Source organism: Amyelois transitella, chromosome 17 (assembly GCF_032362555.1).
Source record: "Amyelois transitella isolate CPQ chromosome 17, ilAmyTran1.1, whole genome shotgun sequence".
Lineage (NCBI taxonomy): Eukaryota > Metazoa > Arthropoda > Insecta > Lepidoptera > Pyralidae > Amyelois > Amyelois transitella.
Genome location: NC_083520.1, coordinates 3470433 through 3492823, shown reverse-complemented (window position 1 = coordinate 3492823; position 22391 = coordinate 3470433). Strand labels below are relative to the sequence as shown.

General features: G+C 33.7%; 2 protein-coding genes across 2 annotated transcripts; both read right to left on the bottom strand.

Annotated features, from left to right (window-relative positions):
* Nucleotides 1–618: 618 nt before the first annotated feature.
* On the bottom strand, nt 619–4191 carry LOC106143374 (uncharacterized). The gene is made up of 3 exons (XM_013345436.2): nt 4080–4191; nt 2464–2614; nt 619–1449 (listed from the first exon to the last, which is right to left on the bottom strand). The coding sequence occupies exons 2-3, from the start codon at nt 2604–2606 to the stop codon at nt 1218–1220; spliced, it is 375 nt and encodes a 124-aa protein (XP_013200890.2). The 5' UTR covers nt 2607–2614; nt 4080–4191; the 3' UTR covers nt 619–1217.
* A 5062-nt stretch (nt 4192–9253) lies between these two features.
* On the bottom strand, nt 9254–21058 carry LOC132902743 (U-Kazal-Dg21.2-like). The gene is made up of 5 exons (XM_060948971.1): nt 21055–21058; nt 20132–20257; nt 12545–12694; nt 9888–10094; nt 9254–9369 (listed from the first exon to the last, which is right to left on the bottom strand). The coding sequence occupies exons 1-5, from the start codon at nt 21056–21058 to the stop codon at nt 9254–9256; spliced, it is 603 nt and encodes a 200-aa protein (XP_060804954.1).
* Nucleotides 21059–22391: the final 1333 nt, after the last annotated feature.

The window sequence follows — 22391 nt, the reverse complement described above, 5'->3', positions numbered from 1 at the left end:
TATTCTTGTAGGGGAAAAAGAATATCGCTATTTAGCTTTTACATTGGAATTGGTTCTAATTGGTCCGCCCGCGTTAAACTTAGTTTTATTCCTGTTTACGTCGAATAATAAGTTTCCGATGCCTACTATTTTCAGATCTATTTTGTCTATTATTCTGTAATTGATGATGATATGATTAAAAGCTGATGATAATGAGAGATGATAAAAACAAAATAAATAATTTATTATCTTATCTCCATTTATTTAAGACCGCGCACTGCCTCCGCCGCTCTCCCGGTGTCTCTCACATTCATGAGTCTCTTCGTGGAAGTTTGTCGGTTTCGGGTATTACTGGCCTGACTTTTTGCCAGGACGTTCCCGATTTGATCAAATTACGTTGTCTAGGCATTCCCATCTCACGGTTGCCATACACACTCACCTTACATATTTGCTTTTTATATTGCCCGATACACATGGCCAAAGAAAAATTTGGAAAGTAATTCATAAATTGAACTGAATCGTAAAACTTTTAAATGTCTATGAGTTACACTCAATTTCATCAAATTGATGTGAAAGAACGGTTAATGGCAACTGTACCATAAAATAAAATGGCGGGCAAAGGAAATAAAAAATGTTAGCTCGCAGTAAGATCAGCTTTATTGGTATTTATTACAGTAACATCTTGGCCTACTATAAAAAATAACGAAATATATTAAAAGATGATCGACGTTTTTTGAGAAAGTAGATGAGTTTAAAGTTAAAGGATAACTTGAGGTGCAAAATAACTCTCAGGCAAAACTACTGAATTTCGCTAAAGTAAAGTTGTGCCAATTTGAACATGAACATCGGTTATTTTTTTTATTATGTAAAAATTTCAGACTTATTTCCATTTAAGTACCTACTGATAATTTTTTTTTAATGTTATAAAAATGTTTTACGTCTTGAAATCCATTATAAAGTGATAATGCTAGGCATATTACTGTAAAAGCGTAAGATATTTATTTCGAAAAAATATAATTTTATTAGTATAGTATTCCAAAACGTCTCAATTATAGAAATAAAATTAATCTGTTAAAGTCGTATTACGTTTAGTAGTCTTTGTATGTTAATGCAAATTAGTTAACTACCTATTTCCAATTTGGTATAAATTTTCCTGATCAGGTTTTGTACCTCCACAGACTATTCCTGTCTATGTTTACTTTATATTTTTTAATTACAATACATCGGATGGAAACTCTTCATTGCCTATTCAAATTCCTATTCTCCCTCGGGATAACATCGATAAAGGTGTTTGGTTTATGCTGATAAGTCTGGGGGTTCTTCCTCAGTTCTTCCAGTGCTAACCAGTTGATCAACCAGAACGGTTGCTTGTCCAGTGGTAGCTTCTTCAACCTGTTGTATAGTGCTCTGTCACCGTTGGCTTCTATTGGCAGTCTTTCTGTGGTGGTTGTGACGTCATCTTCGCCAAATCTGGAATGTAAACACATTATTATAAATTCACCTTTTAATAAATGAATATGAATTTTCATTTTTTTTTTTATTATTACACTATATTCATTATGAACTTAAACAATATACCGCAAAACTGTTTTGGGGTTATTCCTGTTTTAAATTAAAGTAAATTTTATTATTTTGTGTTTATAATTGGTTTGTTATTATCGTTGTTTAGTTTTCATACAGTTTTGTTTTGTGCAGCTGTAATTTTGAGATAATTTATCATTAAGTCATTTGGTTTTCTGTAGAATGGAAAAAGGAGAAATACATTTTTTCACGTATCATAGTGCCTCTTCCGCATTGGTTCTACATAATAAAAAATCTAATATTTTTAAAGTGCGCTTACGTAGACTTTACGTTATAGACGTCCATCCCTGTTTTAATAAAACTTTTAACTGTTGGAATTACACTTTTATTGTTAGAACTTGATAGAAAATAGATTACGTCTCATCTCAAACAAGATGCATCAATTTCAATTCAATATTACATCTACTGCTACCGACCTAAACTCCTTCAAACTAGATCGTAAAACCGGTGTCACAACTAGACCGTTAGGTATAGCTATTAAAGTTATGACGTAGGTTTAAAGAAATCGGAATAATACAAGACTATAGAAATTCCATATTGTACTTGAAAATATATCCGTATTGCATGCAAGATGAAAACGTTCTAGCCCTTATACGATCGTTGAAAACGGATAAGTCTTAACGTCTCTCTCTTTCCGTTATTCAAAATAACTACCGAGACCGAAAAAGAGAAAGGATAAGATATATGCCTTATCAAGATTCGTGACTAGACCACCCTGCCATTTATTTACGAACGTTGACAAGGCGTTTCTCATAACTCTTTGTCTCTATCTAGGGTAAATTGCAGAGTAAGAGAAAGTGGAAAAATGAGACACATAACGACAATGGTAACACATTAACCAGTAGATGCCACTTCTTTAGCCTTACATAATTTCGAATACTATGTTTAGGATAGTGATATTACCTGTTACCCAATCCATCAGCAGAAGTGGTTGTAGTGGTCGGGTCCAATTGCGGGTATCCTATAGGATTTTTTCCAGCGTAGGGGGACCTCTGAGCTAGGCAGCCTAATACCAGTGTGGACAGGACAATCAGAGTCGCACTCATGTTGATATCTGAAAAAGGTACGATCATACTTGTATTAGTTATTGAACTTACCATATCTATGTTCATGCCTCTTTGCTAGAATAGGTGGCAGAGACAATCAATATTTATTCACTTGCACTGTTTTCTGCGTACTTTTTGTTTTTATTTTTCTGACATGACTTCCTATTTTTTAATTTTTTATTTATTGTATTACTTATAAAGTCTTATTGATAAAATTGAAATCCTATGTTCTAGTAAAGTTTAAAGGGAATTAATTACCCGTATGGATTTTCAAACAATAAAAATTTGGCACAAAAAAAAATTGTCGTTTCTGACATAAGTACTTGTTGACTGACAGATAACGTACAACACAAACGGGATTCTGAAATATGTATGATGGTTTTCACAAAACTGTAGGAAATATAAATAGAGGATTCGAAATCCGTTGGGAATCAATTTTTTTTTAAATTTTTTCTTTTATCCAGCAAAACGTCCTCTCGAGGCTTGTGACTATTACCTCTGTCTACCCCTCAAGACGCGATATGTCATTGCCGTTGACACGTGCAAATCATAAAAATATATACGATTATATGTAAGTACATCGTAGAGGTCAATGCTACTCGGATATAAAGATTACAAGCGACCTCATATTACTGATAGACGGTACCGATATGCAAGTATGGCGGACAAACAATATTAAATGTTTTGTTTACAAAACGAAAATAAAATAAAAAATATTTTTACGCCTTTAACTCTGTAAGAAATTACTTTGAAATTTCGTCAAAGATCAGACTAAATTTAAATACAGATATAAATTTGAAATATATAGTAAGTATACTTATAGCTTTTACACAGAGTTTCGTCCGTGCGAGTTTAGCGCTACATACAAAAGAATACAGGTGTTTTCCAAATTTCTACGAGAATTTAATACTAATAGTTTTACCAGGATGAAAGGTACCATCAGTCCTTCTCCAGACTTCGAATTGTATATTCGCGAAGTTTCAAGAACATTGGTTTAGATAATGCGTGAAGAGGTAACAAACAAACTTACTTTCACGTTTGCTTTTATAATATTAATCCCAATAAGTCCTAATAAGTCCACATATATAAAGCGGTTAACAGCTAGTCCCAGCTTTTAACCGCTTTATATATTGAGACTAGCTCTGATCCTGATCCAGTTTCCTGCATGTGTAGGTTTCCTCACGATTAGGTATTTATCTCATCATATGTTCCTAATCTGTCAGTTAGAAAGCACGCAAGTCCATTAATACTTTAACAAATATTTTCATTTTAACCACTACAACTAACAAACACGATTTAAATATTTTTCCTTCAATCGTCTTTTACAACATCCATAAAAAGACGAATTCAGACGTCCCATTTCACTTTTTTCGAATTTACAAGGATATTTAAAGGGAGCTATCAAATATTTTTTTAAACTTAAGAATATTCGCTTTCACCACACAATTAATATGTAATTAAGTAATTACCCACCTTTTTCTAAAATCACAATTAACTTAATTATCAAACTAATTAACAGAATCGACACACTAACAACCTTAAATATATATTTTTTATCACATAGTCCGTCCTTATTGTATGCCAGTCTTTAGTCAACTAAGGAAATATCACCGTTGCATTTACTTATTTATTATAAACAAAAGACTGCTCGTAAATAAATCAAAAAGAGACAACGATATGCATTATCAATGTGAAGAAAAGAGAAACAATGATTATGACGTCGGTAAACCAAGTTGCCTGTGATTCATGTTTACGATTTTGGAATCTTGGACGTAGGTATAGTAGGGTTTTCCCAGTCTTATTTTTTCCATTAATATTAATAATCTTCTACCTTAAAATATATTCCATCTATAAATTTATGAATGTGAAAGTATATTTGGTTTTATTTTTAACTGGCTATAAAAAAACGGTGCCGTGTGGTTCCCTGCACCAATATACGAAATAATAGAATCACTCCATCTCTTTTCCATGGATGACAAAAAGGCGACTAAAGAATAGGCTTATAAACTTAGGATTCTTCTTTTAGACGAATTTGAAGCTCAATTCTATCATTAAGTCTAACAGTGGCCTATCGGTCTTTCAAGACTGCCGGCTCTGTCTGCCCCGCAAGGAATATAGACGTGATTATATGAATGAATTGTAACGAATAATTTCAAAAACAATCTTTCTCTTCATTATTCAAATAGTGACAGGTTACAGGCCCATCGCCTATAATAAAAATTCCAAGTTTATAAGCCTATCGCTTAGTCGTCTTTTACGACGAAATGGACGGGAAAAGGATGAAGTGGGCCTATTCGTAACAAACAAATAGAAATCTTTATCCTGTTAGATGGAAGTATGGATGGATATATTATTATACTTTAGCGCTCTACTGAGTGAATCGGAGCCACAGAATAGTTGTTCTTATAAAGACAAAAGTCCAGACTTATGAAAACTCAAACCCACTTTGGTACTTCGGAAGTTGGAATTCTGTTCAGAAATATCAGATAAAGCTGGATTTATAGAAATCCTACCGGATCAGCGTCTTGGCATTGACTTTTATCTTTTGCGGGTGTTTAGTGGCCAATATTATTGTTTAAATAAAAAGGTTCTTAATTCAAACAAAATAGACGCGCCCCAGGCCCGAAACACTTCTGTGGAGGGTGTAACCGGAAACACGCAGAGACGAGAGAGAGTTCTCAATTCAGCAAAACAAGTAAAAATCAATACACCTTTTTTAATCAATGGGTTAAATTAAAATAACCAGTAAACAAACGGATTCGTCCCAGGAATATATTTAACCATGTTTGAGGAAAAGCGAAAATAAACAAGATATGTAAGTACCTATCTACATTCGCGTACAAAATCTAAATGCAATTCACGATTTAGGTGAAGTCCTCATTCCGAATGAATTATTTTGTTTCTATTCAGCCCCCGGCATCTCATTTACAACGTATTCAAAAGGAACATTTCAAATTTCCGATAAGTAATTATAACGAAAACAGGGGTTTCGGCTTTCGATGTAACAAACAAACAGATGAGCACGTGTTGTGAGGAAGCGAAAGATGAATGGTGGACCCGACCCTTCATTCAAAATTATAATTAGTAAGAAAACATAACGTACTAGGTGTAGCCCGCTACTTCGTTCGCCGTGAGGCAATAAAAATAGTTTTTCTTTTACTGAAAAAATTTATGCATCTGACGTGATGGTGAACAAGATGAGACATATGTATTTAAGTCGGTAGGATAATCCTGGCAAAGTTACTCTCTATCAAATTTTGCGAATAATCGGTCACGTAATTTTATTTGGGATTTGTTTATATTAAATCCATATTTCCAAAGTGTCCTAAGTTTACTTTTCATTAAAGTAGATATATTGTTACCTATTTTCGAAAGATATGCTTACCCACAGATTAACAAACACGCAGTGTGTGTTTTCGTAAATGTAGGGATTTTTGGGATAGCCCTATTTAAAAATTTCTTAATAAGGGCATTGCACTAATTTCACTTATTTAATTAAGAGAGAGGCTACTCGCCAGCGTGGTAGGAACGTCTTAGAGACCAGTACCAGTAGCCACATAAGTTAAACAATTAAGTGGTCTCCTTATCAGATAAACGTAGCTTTGAGTATTGTGTATGTACTCAGATTGTACCTTTTGGAAATTACAAAAATACGCTGTACAAAAATGTACCCTAACATGCGACTTTAAGTACAATATTTGCACAGCATACGTACTACAGTTTGATAGAAATACTTCTTCTTCCTCCTGGCTTTAGTCCCAGTTGCATCCTCACCACTCTGGAGAGGAACCTGGGGGTATGCCTTTGACCATGGATCCTAGATTGGGTGAGTCAAATTTTTACACGGAGCGACTCCCATCTGACCTACGCAACCTTTGCATGAGAACCTAGCCTGTATTGGATTGATCATGGTTACACATCCAGTTCCCTGAAGCGTAAGAGCATCAATTAATATTCAAACTAATGTACATAACTTCGTAAAATTCAAACTAATGTAAATTTCAAATTTGATAGAAAGACGTGTTATGTAAATAATGTATTCAATATATTTGATACCTTTGAAACATTTCCCCAGTGCAAGTGTCATTCTTACTTTCCTCAAGGTATATTGGGTACAGGTATAAGATATCATGCCTGTTCACCCTGGGGAAAAACACACTCTGAATTTTCACTAGCTATGATACCAACAGATCTCATTTCTATATATTGCTTTCGATTGATTCGTGTGACAAATAGAGATACTTTCTACAGTTATTTTAAAAAGGGAGGTATTGAATTAAACCCTTCTGTATGTCAGGGTCTTTTCTCAAAAAACAATGTTAAGATTTTGACTGGGTTTTCATTGGGTGGTCGAATCCATTTAATGAAAACCTGGCCTTATGTTTTGGGTTTGGTCCTACATTTTAAATTACAGATTTGATTTTGATGCGATTTTCGTTATTGAATAGCAACAGGCTAGCAATGTGTCACTACTTGAATCTCAATTCCGTCAATAAGCCAAACAGCTGAACAACACCTCTCAAGAGAGTTGGCTTTGTCTAGACTACCCCGGAAGGGATAAAGACGTGATTATATGTACGTCTGTACATTTTTCCAAACAGTTATATCAAAGACAATATACGGAATCAACTTTATATATAAAAACAGAAAATAAAAATTACCTACTTCTCATAAACTTACAAGAATCTATGAATACATTCATGTACTTAACGTTTGTTTTCGTAAACAAAGGATATTGATTTGGACATGGTCCAATTCCAAATGAAATTTGATTATGACTACTACTCGTATCAATAGAGTAATTGGTATTTAGTCAATATTAAATTTCACGTTTCTAAAAACAAAATCATTTTAATATTCAGAAAGCCGTTATACTGCAACCAAAATTACTTGTACGATGTTTCAACCCCAGTACTGTATCGAGAGCCACCAATGAATTATTTCTATGTTTACACAAACCGATGATGTTGTTAAGGCGAAAACACGTTGTGAGGTAACCATATAAATTCAGGCTACTGAATGTGTAACCATGATCTGATCTGGACCACTCAAGCCCTACGGAGCGAGGTCTACCTGCAAAGTATTTGCCGAAAATGAACCGTGCGTACTGGCAATAAGGTTCAAAATGTCAAGGTGCCATCGCGGCCACCGGCATCATTTCGGATGAGCCTTAAGTATTCGCAATAAAGCTTAATATGGTGGTCTCGTTATTCAGGGAAAGACAGGGTTACTTTTGTATAAACCTGACTTCCATCGGAACCATATAGAAAGCGAAGAGAGAGAGAGAGAGAGATATTAATTACATCTTCTTTCCTTGTTTGATTTTAAACCGAAACTTTTACAGTGAGGGAAGATATCCATTCTAAGGTAGGTATTTAGATGTGCATCTATGATTCTCTATACCTTGTCACTGCACTTCAAATGTTCTCTACAAATGTTGTGTCTTAATGTCTGTGCATTTTTGCAAGACGGTTTGTATCTGAGAACCATACTCGTCGGAGCTACTCGTATTGCCAAAATATTTAATTTCCGGAAGATGCTCTGACGCAAACGATGTATTATAGGCTTTTCCACCCAAAGGGATTTCCTTCTTTCTTTGTGGATTTGTAAAAGGTCCCTTTTATCGCATGGTAAGAAATCACACACACACACTAATAATAAAGAGAATAGATTTGTAGGTTTGTAACGAAAAAACTCAAAACTTACTGGAGTTATTTTCACGAAATTTGGCACACATGTAAATAGAATATGCCTTTGGAATATACATTAGGCTACTTTTTTTCTTGAATATCCCAAGGCAAGGAATTTCCCATACTTATAATCACCTCTACATTCCTTGCGGGGTAAACAGAGCCGACGGTCTTGAAAATACTGATTTTCAAATAGCGACAGGTTACTGGCACTAAATGAAGAAGAAACCCAAGTTTATTAGTCACTTCCTTTGTCGCTTCTTACGACATCCATAGGAAAGAGATATAGTGGTCCCATTCTTTTGTTTGGAGGATGGAACTGGGACTAAATATAGCCAGGCGAATGAAGATGATGATTCGTTTATATCGAAGTATGGATACATTTCTACGGATTAGTTACAACAAAGTGATTTACAATTTCATTAGGAAAGGTTTGTTGCGTGCTTTCAGTATAAATGAAAAGTAATGGTTGTTTTATACTGGTTTTATGAGAGTTACAACGTGTCTAAAGGATTTTCTGTTTCAATGTTTCTTCTATCAAAGGGAATTGCTGATTAATTATTTTAATCTTGAAGCCTTCTAATGTGATGTAAAAGCGCCATTTTAACACGTTTTAAATATATTAATTCGAATAGCTTCCATGGAGGTCTGGTGGCGAAGAAAAAAAAATCATACAGATTTTCTAAGTCCATCAAGGCAAAGATTTATTAACTTGGGGTTCTTAATATAGGCGATGCGATGGGGGAGCAAAGTGGGTTATTTTAATTCTCTATTCGTGCATTATGTTTTTAAAAAATTATCACTCTGCTTTAGAAAATCAGATTATTTAAACATACCTCAGAACTCGGGAAAAGATAAATTGCAATGAAACCATTAATATATTTTTTTGTCATACATATGTAGGTAATTTAATTGTTAATCTTGTACTAAAATCAACATCTTTGGTTACTTTCTAAATTATTTTCTAAGATTATAATTGCGATAGTCATGTAGATTGGTGACAACAATTTGTTCTTTGAACATATTCTTCATAGAATGCCTTGGACAAAATTCTAGAGGGACTTCCACATAGCCTGAAACAAGTTGAGTGTGAGTTGGAGAAGTCTAAATTTAAAGGTAAAATTTTAAGGCAACTTATTATAATTATTTGCAAGGTCATTGTTTAACCCCCGACGAGAAAGCAGTCGGGTTACGATTTCGGTGTTATAAGCTTGATGTATCTGTCTGTGGCATTGTAGCTCTCAAATGGAACTGGAACTGGCTGTAATCTTAGCGATTTTTGATGGGTATATATATATACAAGATGGCTGCAGCCACAAAATGTCATATTACTTTACTCATACATACTCGTATTTTGTCATGACTAATTATATTGTAAGAAATTAAGTTTGCAACTTTGTTTGTTTCTTTATAAGGGCTCATGTTCGGAAAGACTAAACCGATCATGAAACCTCTTACACCTAAAAAGGTAAGTATATATGCTATGTTATGTAGGTACTATGACGACATTTTATCTTAACTTTTCCCCATATTGTCTTATTGCTTACTAATTTATACAAGGACTTCGACGAACTCTTTGAGTATTACGCACCGTTCAATTCTTCCTCAGACCTGCAATTAAGCATGTCAAGATAACAGGCATTGTTAAAGGTCCTGTATTTATAGTCCCTTATTTTAGAAGCACCGCATACGGGACGCCAGTGGTTAGGGCAGAACATTGGACAGGATTCGCCGTACATCCGCCGACTGGCCTTTATAGTATCCTTCAGGCAGAATTCGAGATCAGTTTCGATCAGTTCTGGAAAAAATAACTTACTAAGAATTATATTTATTTATTTTAAAACTTTGTACATACATACATATAATCACGTCTGAATCCCTTGTGTGGTAGACAGAACCAACAGTCTTGAAAAGACTGATAGGCCACATTCAGCAGTTTGGCTCATTGGTAGAATGAGATTTAAATAGTGACAGGTTACCGGCCCATCGCCTAAAAGAAGAATCCCAAGCTTTTAATCCCTATCCCTTAGTCGCCTTTTACGACACCTATGGGAAAGAGATGGGGTGATCCTATTCTTTTTTCAAATTGATGCCGGGAACCACACGGTACACTAAATTAAAACTTAAAACTTTATTGTACGAACAATGTTGATACAACAGGCGGACTTAATGCTAATTGCATTATCTAACAAGAAATAAAGTAATGTCAAGGAAATGTATTATTGTTATGTATAATATGTGCAATGTAATGTCTAAATGCCTTTTATATGCAGCGAGCTTGCTTGCATGAAAGAATGATGAAAGATCTAGTGTCTGACTACACCTCCTGGTAAGAGGCGTAGTTCTATGTCATCTGTGTACTTAAATACCATACAGCTAAACGTGGCCTTTCCGTCTCGCGCCTTGGCTCTGTCTACCTCGCAAGTGATACAGACGTAATTATAATCCGCTTTGCCGCGGTTATACATGCGTAAATCAACTCAAGAATTTAAACTTTTTTCAAGGAACCCTATATAAAAGCTAATAGTTCTTCTAATTAATACAGTTTGAGTGCGAAATTTTCAGAAGACTGGTTATTAATAAATACATAAAGTGGACAGAAATATAGGTACACATTCACTGTCTTTATAAGATGGTTGGTAAATGGGATAGTTTAGTTTCAACTATATCACTTCTCACGTGATCTAGTAAGAAGTATGATCAGTTTCTTAGAAAATTCCCCTATGTAGCGTCTCATGTCACTCGCATCGTCGCCCTTACCCTTAGAATACGCTTCAGCGATTATTTACCAGACGTATAGCAGCCTGTTTTACATATTTCAGACACGGCTTACATATTTTGACACATATTTATTCATGATGTCAACCACTGAGCATGGAAGACCTGTCTCGAGGGGTCTTTCATGCTCTGAAATGTCATATTTTTTGATAAAGGGGTTATTTTACTTGAAAGCCGCAACGTTTTAATAAATTTGTCTGATTTCATAGGTTAATTAGGATCACTTTTTAATGCAAGTAAAATAGACCATTGCTAAGCCTATGAAAAATTTAGATTCAAGGTTTGATAAAAAGATTCCGTAATAACATTTTTGTGTACAAGTGGTACACGCGGCTCGGGAGATACCTGGGCCACCTGCCGTAGACCACTTAAGGTGAGGTGGCATAGCTATCTTCCGAGCTCACCGTACTTATTGGCACCTCTATAAGTTTCTACAAAAGAGCGAATTCTTTTTCTGAACTAAACAACTGTTAAATGCAGTAAAAAAACCTAACTGTGTGAGTTACAGAACAGATATAGGCAAATAAATTGGTTTTATATAACCAATTAACTCCAAAAGCTGGAATTGAACGTATGCTAAGGAAAAGTATGCGACGCAAAATACAAATATACGCGGGCGGAGCCGCGGGCAAAAACTAGAATTAGAATATTTTTATACCTACGTCATATTTCTTTTTGCGAGTATGATCTAACAGAATAATGTAGTCACTGAGGACATCAGAAGGCTTTTACAGGGATATCAGGAGTATCGTTGGAAACGTTGATTTCTGTTTTACGATACCGTAAAAGTTGACATTGGTTTTGTTCCATTTTGGAAAGCCGGCAGATGTGGAGCAGGAAATAATTAACTCTGACTCTCTTTGATACAATGAACGAATGAATTTGTTAGTAATGAGCTAGCAACTTGTCAATACCCGATCTTTTCACTTCAGGCTCTGTCTACGCAGGATAATAGGAATAAAGTACATATACATACATTTAATCACATTTATATCCCTTGCGAGGTAGACAGAGCCAACAGTATTCAAAAGACTGACAGGCAACGCTCAGCTATTTGGCTCTAAGATAGAATTGAGATTCGATAGTGACAGGTTGCTAGCCCGTCGCCTAAAAGAAGAATCCCAAGTTTGTAAACCAATCTCTTAGTCGCGTTTTACGACATGCATGGGAAAGAAATGGAGTGGTCCTATTCTTTATTTTATGGTGCCGGGAACCACACGGCTATAATAACACATAGCAGACACAGGAATAAAATGAAGAAAATGCTGCAGTGCAGTTTGTTACCGCTTCTTCTGCACTGGCGCCTTGGAAACAGCAGCAAACTTAGTTTTAAGTAATTTATTTGACGTAAACCAATGTTGTTAAACCATACGTTTTGACAATTATTAAGCGATATGAAGTATCCTATAATAATGAATAAAAATTTTTAATTTTTTGAATTTTGAATAAAGTCTAGTCATAAAAACATACCTGCGTTATAACAATCAGCGTAAGCGACAAGTGCGCATTGGCTCGGGAACACTATGTATTTTTTGAGTTTCGCTTCGAAACCGCAGCGCGTCTCGTCATTTGCTGTTATTGCACATTTTGCATTACAACTCTCTTTATATGATTGTGCAACTGAAAATAAAAAGTCTAATTTAGAATCAAAATTATCAAATCACTAATTTGATCCAAAAATTTGTGGTACTTATCAAATTAAATTTGATCAGATTAGTTTACTTTGAGTAATAATTAGCTCTGGAAAAGTTTTAAAATATATAAATAAAATAAAATAAAATAAAATAAAATAAAATAAAATAAAATAAAATAAAATAAAATAAAATAAAATAAAATAAAATAAAATAAAATAAAATAAAATAAAATAAAATAAAATAAAATAAAATAAAATAAAATAAAATAAAATAAAATAAAATAAAATAAAATAAAATAAAATAAAATAAAATAAAATAAAATAAAATAAAATAAAATAAAATAAAATAAAATAAAATAAAATAAAATAAAATAAAATAAAATAAAATAAAATAAAATAAAATAAAATAAAATAAAATAAAATAAAATAAAATAAAATAAAATAAAATAAAATAAAATAAAATAAAATAAAATAAAATAAAATAAAATAAAATAAAATAAAATAAAATAAAATAAAATAAAATAAAATAAAATAAAATAAAATAAAATAAAATAAAATAAAATAAAATAAAATAAAATAAAATAAAATAAAATAAAATAAAATAAAATAAAATAAAATAAAATAAAATAAAATAAAATAAAATATCATCTCTTTCCCAAACGGGCAGGCAAAGGCTACATAGGTACAGCTTTCCACTTGCCACTATCTTTGCATACTTCTTTCGCTTAATCCACATTCATATGTATCTCTTTTGATGCAGGCCTATCATTTTAAGGTATCCTTCTAATTACGGTAAATGTTTAGATACCACTTTCATAACAAGCAAAAGACTTCCTTCGCGTAGGTATATTATGATCTAAGTCTTATCAATGCAATTTGTATGGATAATAATTTCTATCATTTAAAAGCAGTCATATACCTACACTTCATTTCACCAGAATGCTTACATTGTTCGGTCATATAGACAGGATTATTAAAGGTTAACTCTACATATAGAAGGAGTGTAAATGGAAACATGCAAGTTTTGTGTTAAATCAATACGTAACTTACCATGAAATAATACCGTGAATAATGTAAAACAAAAATACATCTTCATAAAACGGTTGACGTGCAAATCCAATCAAAATGTTCACTTCAATACTACACGGATTTAACCATAGAAAGTAATTTACAAGACCGTGTTACAGAGTTTGTGTTATCTTGCAACGAGGATAAAAATTGAAGAATTAACTGAGATATTACGTCAGGCAGAAAACCATAGAATTGATGATAGTAGTCGTATAGAACCGACATTCAAACCGGCTGCTCTTTCACAAATTCGAAGTAAAATTTTCCAATTTCGGGAACACTGTATACTTAATAAGTAGGTTTTTTTTTGTTGAGTTGTTGTTAACAATAATCCATTAATCAAACTTTTAAAAATAATCCAATGAGTTTTTAAACACTTGTTTAATTTTCTAACAAGTCTTGTAAAAAGTATGAAAAATATGTTAGGAATTCATTCAGATAATTTTAAAAGATCATAGACTATTTTAAAAGCTATTAACACCGATACAAGCTCTGAAGAATGTTTATTTCGCAACATTCGGGCATCATTAGATTTTTCCAGGCGCTTAGATTCTCGATTTTATAAAATTCTGTGCACATTCTAAATATTTTATGAAATAAGAGATTTTTTATATGTAACAGTGCAAAATGGAAATTTCTAGTTGCCTGATTGATAAAAGGGTTTCATTTTCTTTGTACCTATTCACAGGGCAGTCATAGTTAGGCACTCAGTTTGGAGGCGCGCATCACTATTTCTCATAACTTATCTCGTACAGCTTGTAATGCTTGGCGGACATTTTCATAGACTAGGGCATTAATCAGGCATTTTAACTGGTCAGTCTAGCACAGAGGCGATATTTTAGGGCTTACACTGTCTTATTAAAAGAACCACAGGCAGAATCTAGGTGGAAAGTAATTGCAGAGGCATAAAAGAGCCATATGATTAATAGTAAACACTGATATGCTAAGTAATAATAAGGTATAATAAGGTAATTTTTAATTACATGGTAAAGTTTATTTGACCTCTTTGTACAACTTATTATAGGGGTTTTCAAGACATTTCACGAGAAGGTATCACAGTAATATAGTACCCAAAAAATATATACACTGCGGCAAGCCGCCTGTTATCATATTTATCTTAAAAACTCTGGAAATAAATACATAATTTTGAATACATTTGATAAAATCTATGCATGTCGATGTTAAGTATGGATGGTAAAGTTTTTCGTGTTATTGTTATAACAATCTATTTCTTAGATCCATTAGAACTCATCTTTAATACCTTCTTTATAGTTTTACTTAAATATCTTTAATGGATATATTTTATCGCTCTTTTGAAAGTGCCTTTCCTACCTGGAAAGTTTTAGACAACGATACGTATAATCGGTTAAAATAAAAAAAAAACAATAAAAAAATATAATATACACAAGAGAGAGAAAGAGGAAAGAGAAAAATTGAAAACCAATTAAAAAAAATAATTGTAATAACAGCAGAACGCGGCCTATCAGTCATTACAAGGCTCCGTCTACCTCGCAAGGGATATAAACGTGATTATATGTATTTAATATATAAAAAAGCAATAACTAAACAAAATGTTATGTAAATATTCCATCATACTACAAGTATCGATTGAAAAAATCCTAACCTAGCGAATACAGAAATATTACAAATTTTATGGACATTGATTGCTTACCCTCTTGAAGGGGATGAAAGGAATTCTGCCCCGGCTGAATCTAACGGGGGTTATTTAAAATCAATTAGGATGGTACTCCAAAGTGGATGTTTCCTGAAGTCCAGGAATTCTTATGTATCCCTCATTAAGTATGAGGAAATGTTTTTGAGTTGATGAGAAAGAATGAAGAATGAAAGAGAGTTGATGTAAACCAACGAAAACAATACATTAAGTACTTTTCACAAAAAAAAATAGCTGTCACAAGGATTTCTCTTGAAAAATCATGCATATATTTCAATTACTACATGTTTTACTGTTATTTTTTTTATGTGTAAGGTTAATAAAAATAAACATGGAGTCGCTGTTGTGCATTATTTTCTTTGTACTTCAAAAAATTTGTTATGCACAATAAAGTATTTACAAACAAAAAAAACAAACAATAAACGTAGACAAAACAAGCTGACACTATATAATATAGTCTAACTGGGTAATTAAAAACTTTCTTATTATATACTTGCGGGATGATCTGAAAGGGATGTTAAAGTTAATACTTCTGCACTGTAAAGGCTCCTTTATGGAAGCTATTCAACAAACAATACACACGACCTTTGCCTATTTCGGAACTTTGCAAATATCCAAATAGTGATGTCTTGATTCGGTTTGAATACATCGATGTTGTACGTCGACATACTTATTTTACATTTTTTTCGTTGTTCTTTTTTAGGTGCCCCTTCAGTCTTTTCAAGACTGTTGGCCCTGTCTACCCCGCAAGGTAGTAAGCGTGACTATAGGTATGTAAATATGTACAAACTTCGTATTCGTAGTTTCGAGCAACTATTACAGCTAGCTGACTGCGTTGCCACCTAACCTGCCTTATTTAAAATTCACTAGAAATAATTGCGTTTTTTTAGTACCCTTCTATTTTTACTACAGAAAGAAATAAAGCGGTTCTATTCTACTTAACTGAAAACCACAATTTTGGATTAAGGTTAAAGTAATACTAAACCAATTTTCATGATTTTTTCATTTACGAATTTTGAATACCGTTAATTCTCAGATTATTTATCGATACTCGGATCGTGACTATCGTATCGATATTTCGAAGTCAGAATTTCACATTGACTTATGGATCCGTTCACCAAAGAGAATACAAATAAGAGTACGTTGTCACCTGGAGCTAATCTCATACAATATTCATACAATTGTCAGTATCTTTCCCTATATTTCTATAGATTGTATTTATTTTTCCTTTCAGTGAAATAAGATAACAGGTGTTTGCATGAAATTCTCTATTTACAGATGTGGTTATAATGAAAATGCAAATGTTTTGTGATTTTGTCTATTCAAGCTTACAAGGTAAGGGAAATTTTTATACATATTTTTTTAACTTGGTAAAATTTTTGACAGAACTCAATTTAAATTTCTCTCTTATTTTTTCTTGATAGCAAATATTATGTTGGCAACTGCATTTAGTTAGATCAAGCAACCTTAGTAATCAGTGCTGTATTGAAATATTTAAGATTCTTCTAATTTTATTTACTCATTTTCTGCCAAAATGCTTTTACTTACAACGAGTAACAAATTTTTTACTTTTAGTTTTTTTTTCAAGGTACTTATTCATGAAAACATGGAGGAGCATTCGTTTTAGATTTAAGTTAATTAATGAAAAAATGTTTATTGTTATAAAAATATTATTTATAATTTTTTTAATCACCACTTACACATCTTCAACTCAAAGTAGATATCGACTTTGTTTTATAATAAATCGAGAAAATGTTGAATGGACCAGAAATCGGTCAATATCTGTAACTAATTTATCACAACCTCTCATTCGCTTAGCATGCATGTCTTGTCTCGACGTCAAAGTTTGATTACCCTGCTTGTAGGAACTGTAGTAGTAAGGGCTTGGTTAATTTGATATAGAACGCTTTGCATTTCGTTCGTAAAATATAAGGAATTTCAATACAATTATGATAACAAAAAACACAATGTGATCCTATTCCAAGATGGCGGGCACCTCATGTTCCGGGCACCTCAGAATAGGACCACTCCATATCTTTCCTGGTCGAATTCGTGTTCTAAATAAAAATTCGGGTGTCGTTAAAGGCTACTGAAAGAAAGGCTCATAAATTTTGAGATTCTTCTTTTAGGCGATGGGCTATCAACCTGTCACTATTTGAATCTCAATTACCTACATCATTAAGCTGAACGTGGCCTTTCAGTCTTAACAAGGTTGGCTCTGCCCATCCTGCGAGGGATATAGGTGTTATTATACATACATACATAAAATCACGCCTCTTTCCCGGAGGAGTAGGCAGAGACTACCTCTTTCCACTTGCCACGATCTCTGCATACTTCCTTTGCTTCATCCACATTCATAACTCTCTTCATGCAAGCTCGGCAGTTTCGGGTACTTTTGACCTGACCCTTTACCAGGACGTCCTTAATTTGATCAAGATACGTTCGTCTAGCTCTTCCCACTCCGACCTTTCCCTGCACACTCTCCTTGTATATCTGCTTAGTAGTTGTTTTCATTCATCCTCTCCACATGAATAAAATGTTGGTTATATTATGTGTATATGAAATAACAATGCAATTATTATAGTGATTTTCATTGTAATTTTCAGAGATAGGGTTTCACCCGGAACAGCGGACAAGATTCAAATCTTCCGGCTCCCGAAAGGGGGTAAAATTTACTGGACTCCTTCATTGGCTCTTGCCATCCGATAATACAACTTGTTTTCAGTGTATCAAAGTAATTACTGCCGAAACAGGCGGGACAAAGGCGTCGTAACAAAAAGGGTCATTCGTCAAAGAATCCCTAGAAAAAAAGAATAGGATTGGCACTTCCGGATTTCTCATCTACCCAGTTGGAACCCTATTGACAGAGCATTCCTGATTACATACTCAGTCATGGGCTTCTAAATTGGATGGTTCAATCTTGTAAGATCTATCATACTTATCTCGTCAGTTTGTGTGTCCCTTCTACTTCTACGTATGATCTCCGTAAGCTTCGCAGGGAAAAAACTATAGTTCTCTTGGAGTTTGCAAAAAACCTGTAATTTTTTTGTAGGTGGCGCTAAATTCGCGTCGGCTGGGGGGAGGCTGCGGGAAAAAGCTATACGCGAGAGAAATTCAAGACGCAAAGCTTCAGCTTATTGCACTTTTATTTCAGCGCCTGACAATAAATTCAGGGCACGAGCAATAACAATGACTTAGTAACTTTGAAGCACGTACATTAGTGAATTCACTCGACAAGCTACATCGAGTTATATCGACAATGTTGCAATTATTGCCTTATTTTATGTATATCTTTTAATATTGAACCAAATATATTGAGCAAAAATTTGATGTGTCGGCTACCCTTCCTCTCCAGCATTTCCAGATTGTTATGGTCAATTAGGTTATTGCGATAGCAGTCACTTGTCACTACGTCTGAATATCAATTCTATCCATTATTTAGGTTAGCTAAGGTTTATATTCTTTTCTATTTTAATTTTGTTATTTATTGGTATGTTATGCGTTTACTTTTTCCGTTATTTGATTAAAATATTTTAATCTTGATCTTCTTCCTCTCTTTTCATTAATTTTTCATTCTTCTATTTTTGGAGGACGTTTGCTCTTAAATTTAAGAAGGAGAAAGTTGACTACTAATGTACGCCCACCCTATGTGTGAATCTCGTTATTTTTCCTTCCCGCGGGCATTTTGAAAAATCTTCTCCCTCACCCTAGGTTAGACCATTAAACGAACCAACATACCAAATTTTAAATTTCTGGAACCAAACGGTTAAGGCTATGCGTTGATATGTCATTCACTCAGTGTGTTATATACGAGTGAGTACATTTAGTTGTAGTATAATAATCTTATTATTGTATCTAAGTAATGACTCCGAAACAACTTTTTTGTGTAATTCACTTTCCCAACTTAGGTCGTTATCTGTCTCTTGCAACGCCTTCTTTTACGACTTGCAACAGCAAAAGAGGATTATTAGTATTCCTTTTATGTCTCCAACTCGGATGAAACAACCTCAATTACGCGGGTTAACACTTGGAAACTTTTTTATTTCTTAAAACATCTCGCTGAAGAAGCGTAATTTCATTTACTTATCGGGCTTGTAATGTCATTTTGGATAATCGTTCGTTGTTCTTTGGACGGGTTCTTCACCACGGCTTGGAAAGAATTAAGAACTTATATAAAAGTAAAGTATATAAAAGCGTGTTATTAATTCATTAATTTGGAAAACGTAATCTATTACACCTGTAGCTTAAAAATCTGGTAAGATTGTAATATACTGTAATGTTCTTTTCAATATCTAACAAAACATACGTTCAAATTTATTGTTCTTGCATACCAAACTAGGTATCTATAATTTATGCTCATACGGCTTAAAGTTAGACTTGTGCTAATATACTTTATACCCGAGTAAGTTCTTCGGCCAAAAACCAGTTTACATACATACTATATGTATATCACGACTTTATATCTTACGGGGTAGACAGCCAACAGCCCAAAAGACTGAAAAGCCACGTTCACAGTACGACTTAATGATGGAATTGAGATTAAAATAAACACGTTGCTAGCTTATAGCCTAAAAGAAGAAATCAAAGTTTTTAGCTGGTTTAGTTATATTAAATTCCTGTTGGGGACACAGAAATGTAAGTACCATATAGTTCAGTCTGTCTATATTAATTCAAGTTAGGTTACCAAGGTCGGCAGTCAACTTGTTACTATGGCCAGCGGGTAGGTACCCTTGGGGACAAATGACATGAATTTTTGAGGTGGGGTCCAGAGAACTGCTCCAAACTAGTTGTTCGGAATATCCTTCGATATCTGGGGTTTTAGAAAGTTTCTAATTGTTATTTGCTAGTGTTATCTGTGTCCGCTTTTACTGTTTTCGTAACCGACTATGTAAAGGAGGAGTTCTTTAATGCAGTAGGGATTTTATTATTAATTAGAGAGCGCCCGCGGCTCCGCCTGCGTAAATCGTAATCATCCTTTCCCGCGGGAATTTTGGGAAATCCTATCTTTGTGCTCACCTACACTATCCAGACATGACACCCGAAACTATTGGGATGTATGTTGTCTGTCAGTCAGTCACTCCAATATTGATAGACTGATGACAAAATAAGTTCACTTTCAAGTATTATAATAATAAAATTAAATAGAACAGTTTCCAGCACTTTAAAAAAGGCCAGGTCATATTTTTACCATATTGATGTCGCAAAAGGTAACTAGGAGAATTAACACTTCATTATCTACTTATATAAGTAGTTACATATAATCACCCTTGCGGACGTCTGTATCCATTGCGGAGTAGACAGAGCCTACAGTCTTTAAAAGACCGACGGAATTGTGATTCAAATAGTGACAGGGCTAGACGGGGCTATCGCCTTCAAGAAGAGTCCTAAGTTTATTACCCTTTCCCTTAAACGCTTTTTATGACTTTTTTAAATGGTTAAAGCGAATAATTTCTGAAATCGTCCGCTTTGTACAACAATTCTCACTGCAGCATTTTCTAAATCAGTTTTTTTTTTTCTTGATAACATTAATTACTTTTATTTATCGACGTCCAATGACAGTCCTGGGTTTTCCCAACTCTAAAAATAAACCGTAATTGATTGCTGTACCCATTACTGAGACTTTATTGAACCGATTTAATTAATCTGGTTTACATAATGAATAAATTAAATATTGCTTTTATGGAATGGATTAACATACATTTCGTTCTTAGAAAAAAGTGATTACTTTATGCATAGTTACACATAATTGACACTTTAGAAAAAAAACTAGATTTTGCCCGCAGCTTCCCCGCGCAAATTTAGCGTCATCTACAAATTTGTTTGAGTTTATGACAGGTTACTAGATCCAACAAAATTCGAAAATTTTTATTCATTACTATGGGACACTTCATATCACTTAACAATTGTCATATCTTTTGGTTTCACAACATTGGTTGACGTCAAATAAATTATTCCTTCCTCCTGGCTTTGGACCCGGTTACATCCTCCATTGTATTTTTGGAGAGGAGCCCAGGGTGCGCCTTATCAGTCATGATCCTGGATTAGGTGAGTCAGGTTTTAACACGAAGCGACTTCCGCCTGCCCTCCACGAACTTTGCAGGGGAACCTAACCAGTATTGGATCGATCATGGTTACACATTCAGTTGTATGAATGTGCAGGTTGATCACTGTATTTTCCCTCACCTTAAGAGATCTCTAATAAAAAAATACCATCGCAAGGTTATTACAAGCTTTTAACTTAAAATAAGACTGACCCGGTGATATCTCATTGCTCTGTGAAGAAATGTCACAGATGAGATAATGGACGCTAATTACCCGTATAATCAACTAGAAATCTGTTACATGAGTTTAAAGCTAACCTCATAAAATACTTATTCTGTGACTCATCGGAGCAGTGAGCGGGAATCCCAACATTTCAATATATTAAGGACAATAACAAAATGTGATAAACCCTGACAGGTAAATCAAAAACGTTCTATGAATACTAATATAATAATGCGAGGATAATTCAGTGTTTATTTTTTAAGATAGAAAAGAATACCTACAAAAAAAGAAACTAGTTATAAGTGACAAAGGAAAATCTCCGTCATTATTTGAATCTAAGTTCCATTAAGCCATACAGTGTTTCAGTCTTATCAAGACTGTTGGCTCTGTCTACTCCGCAAGTGATGAAGACGTAGACTAGGTATGTATGAATGGTAAATATTTTATTAACAAGGATATAATAAAATCAACTTACACTGAGATTATTTAATTACTTCTAAAAGCCTCTTGTGTTGATTTACTTTAAAAAACTTGAAACACTAAAAAGCTACAAGACTAGATTGAATTAAATATGGAGAGTTCTCACTACATATTACAAAGTTTCTATTAATAAAAACTTCGCCTCCTTGTGAAAGCATTAGAGTGTAGTTTTTTTTTTTTTCCTTTTTTTGCGCTTTCTT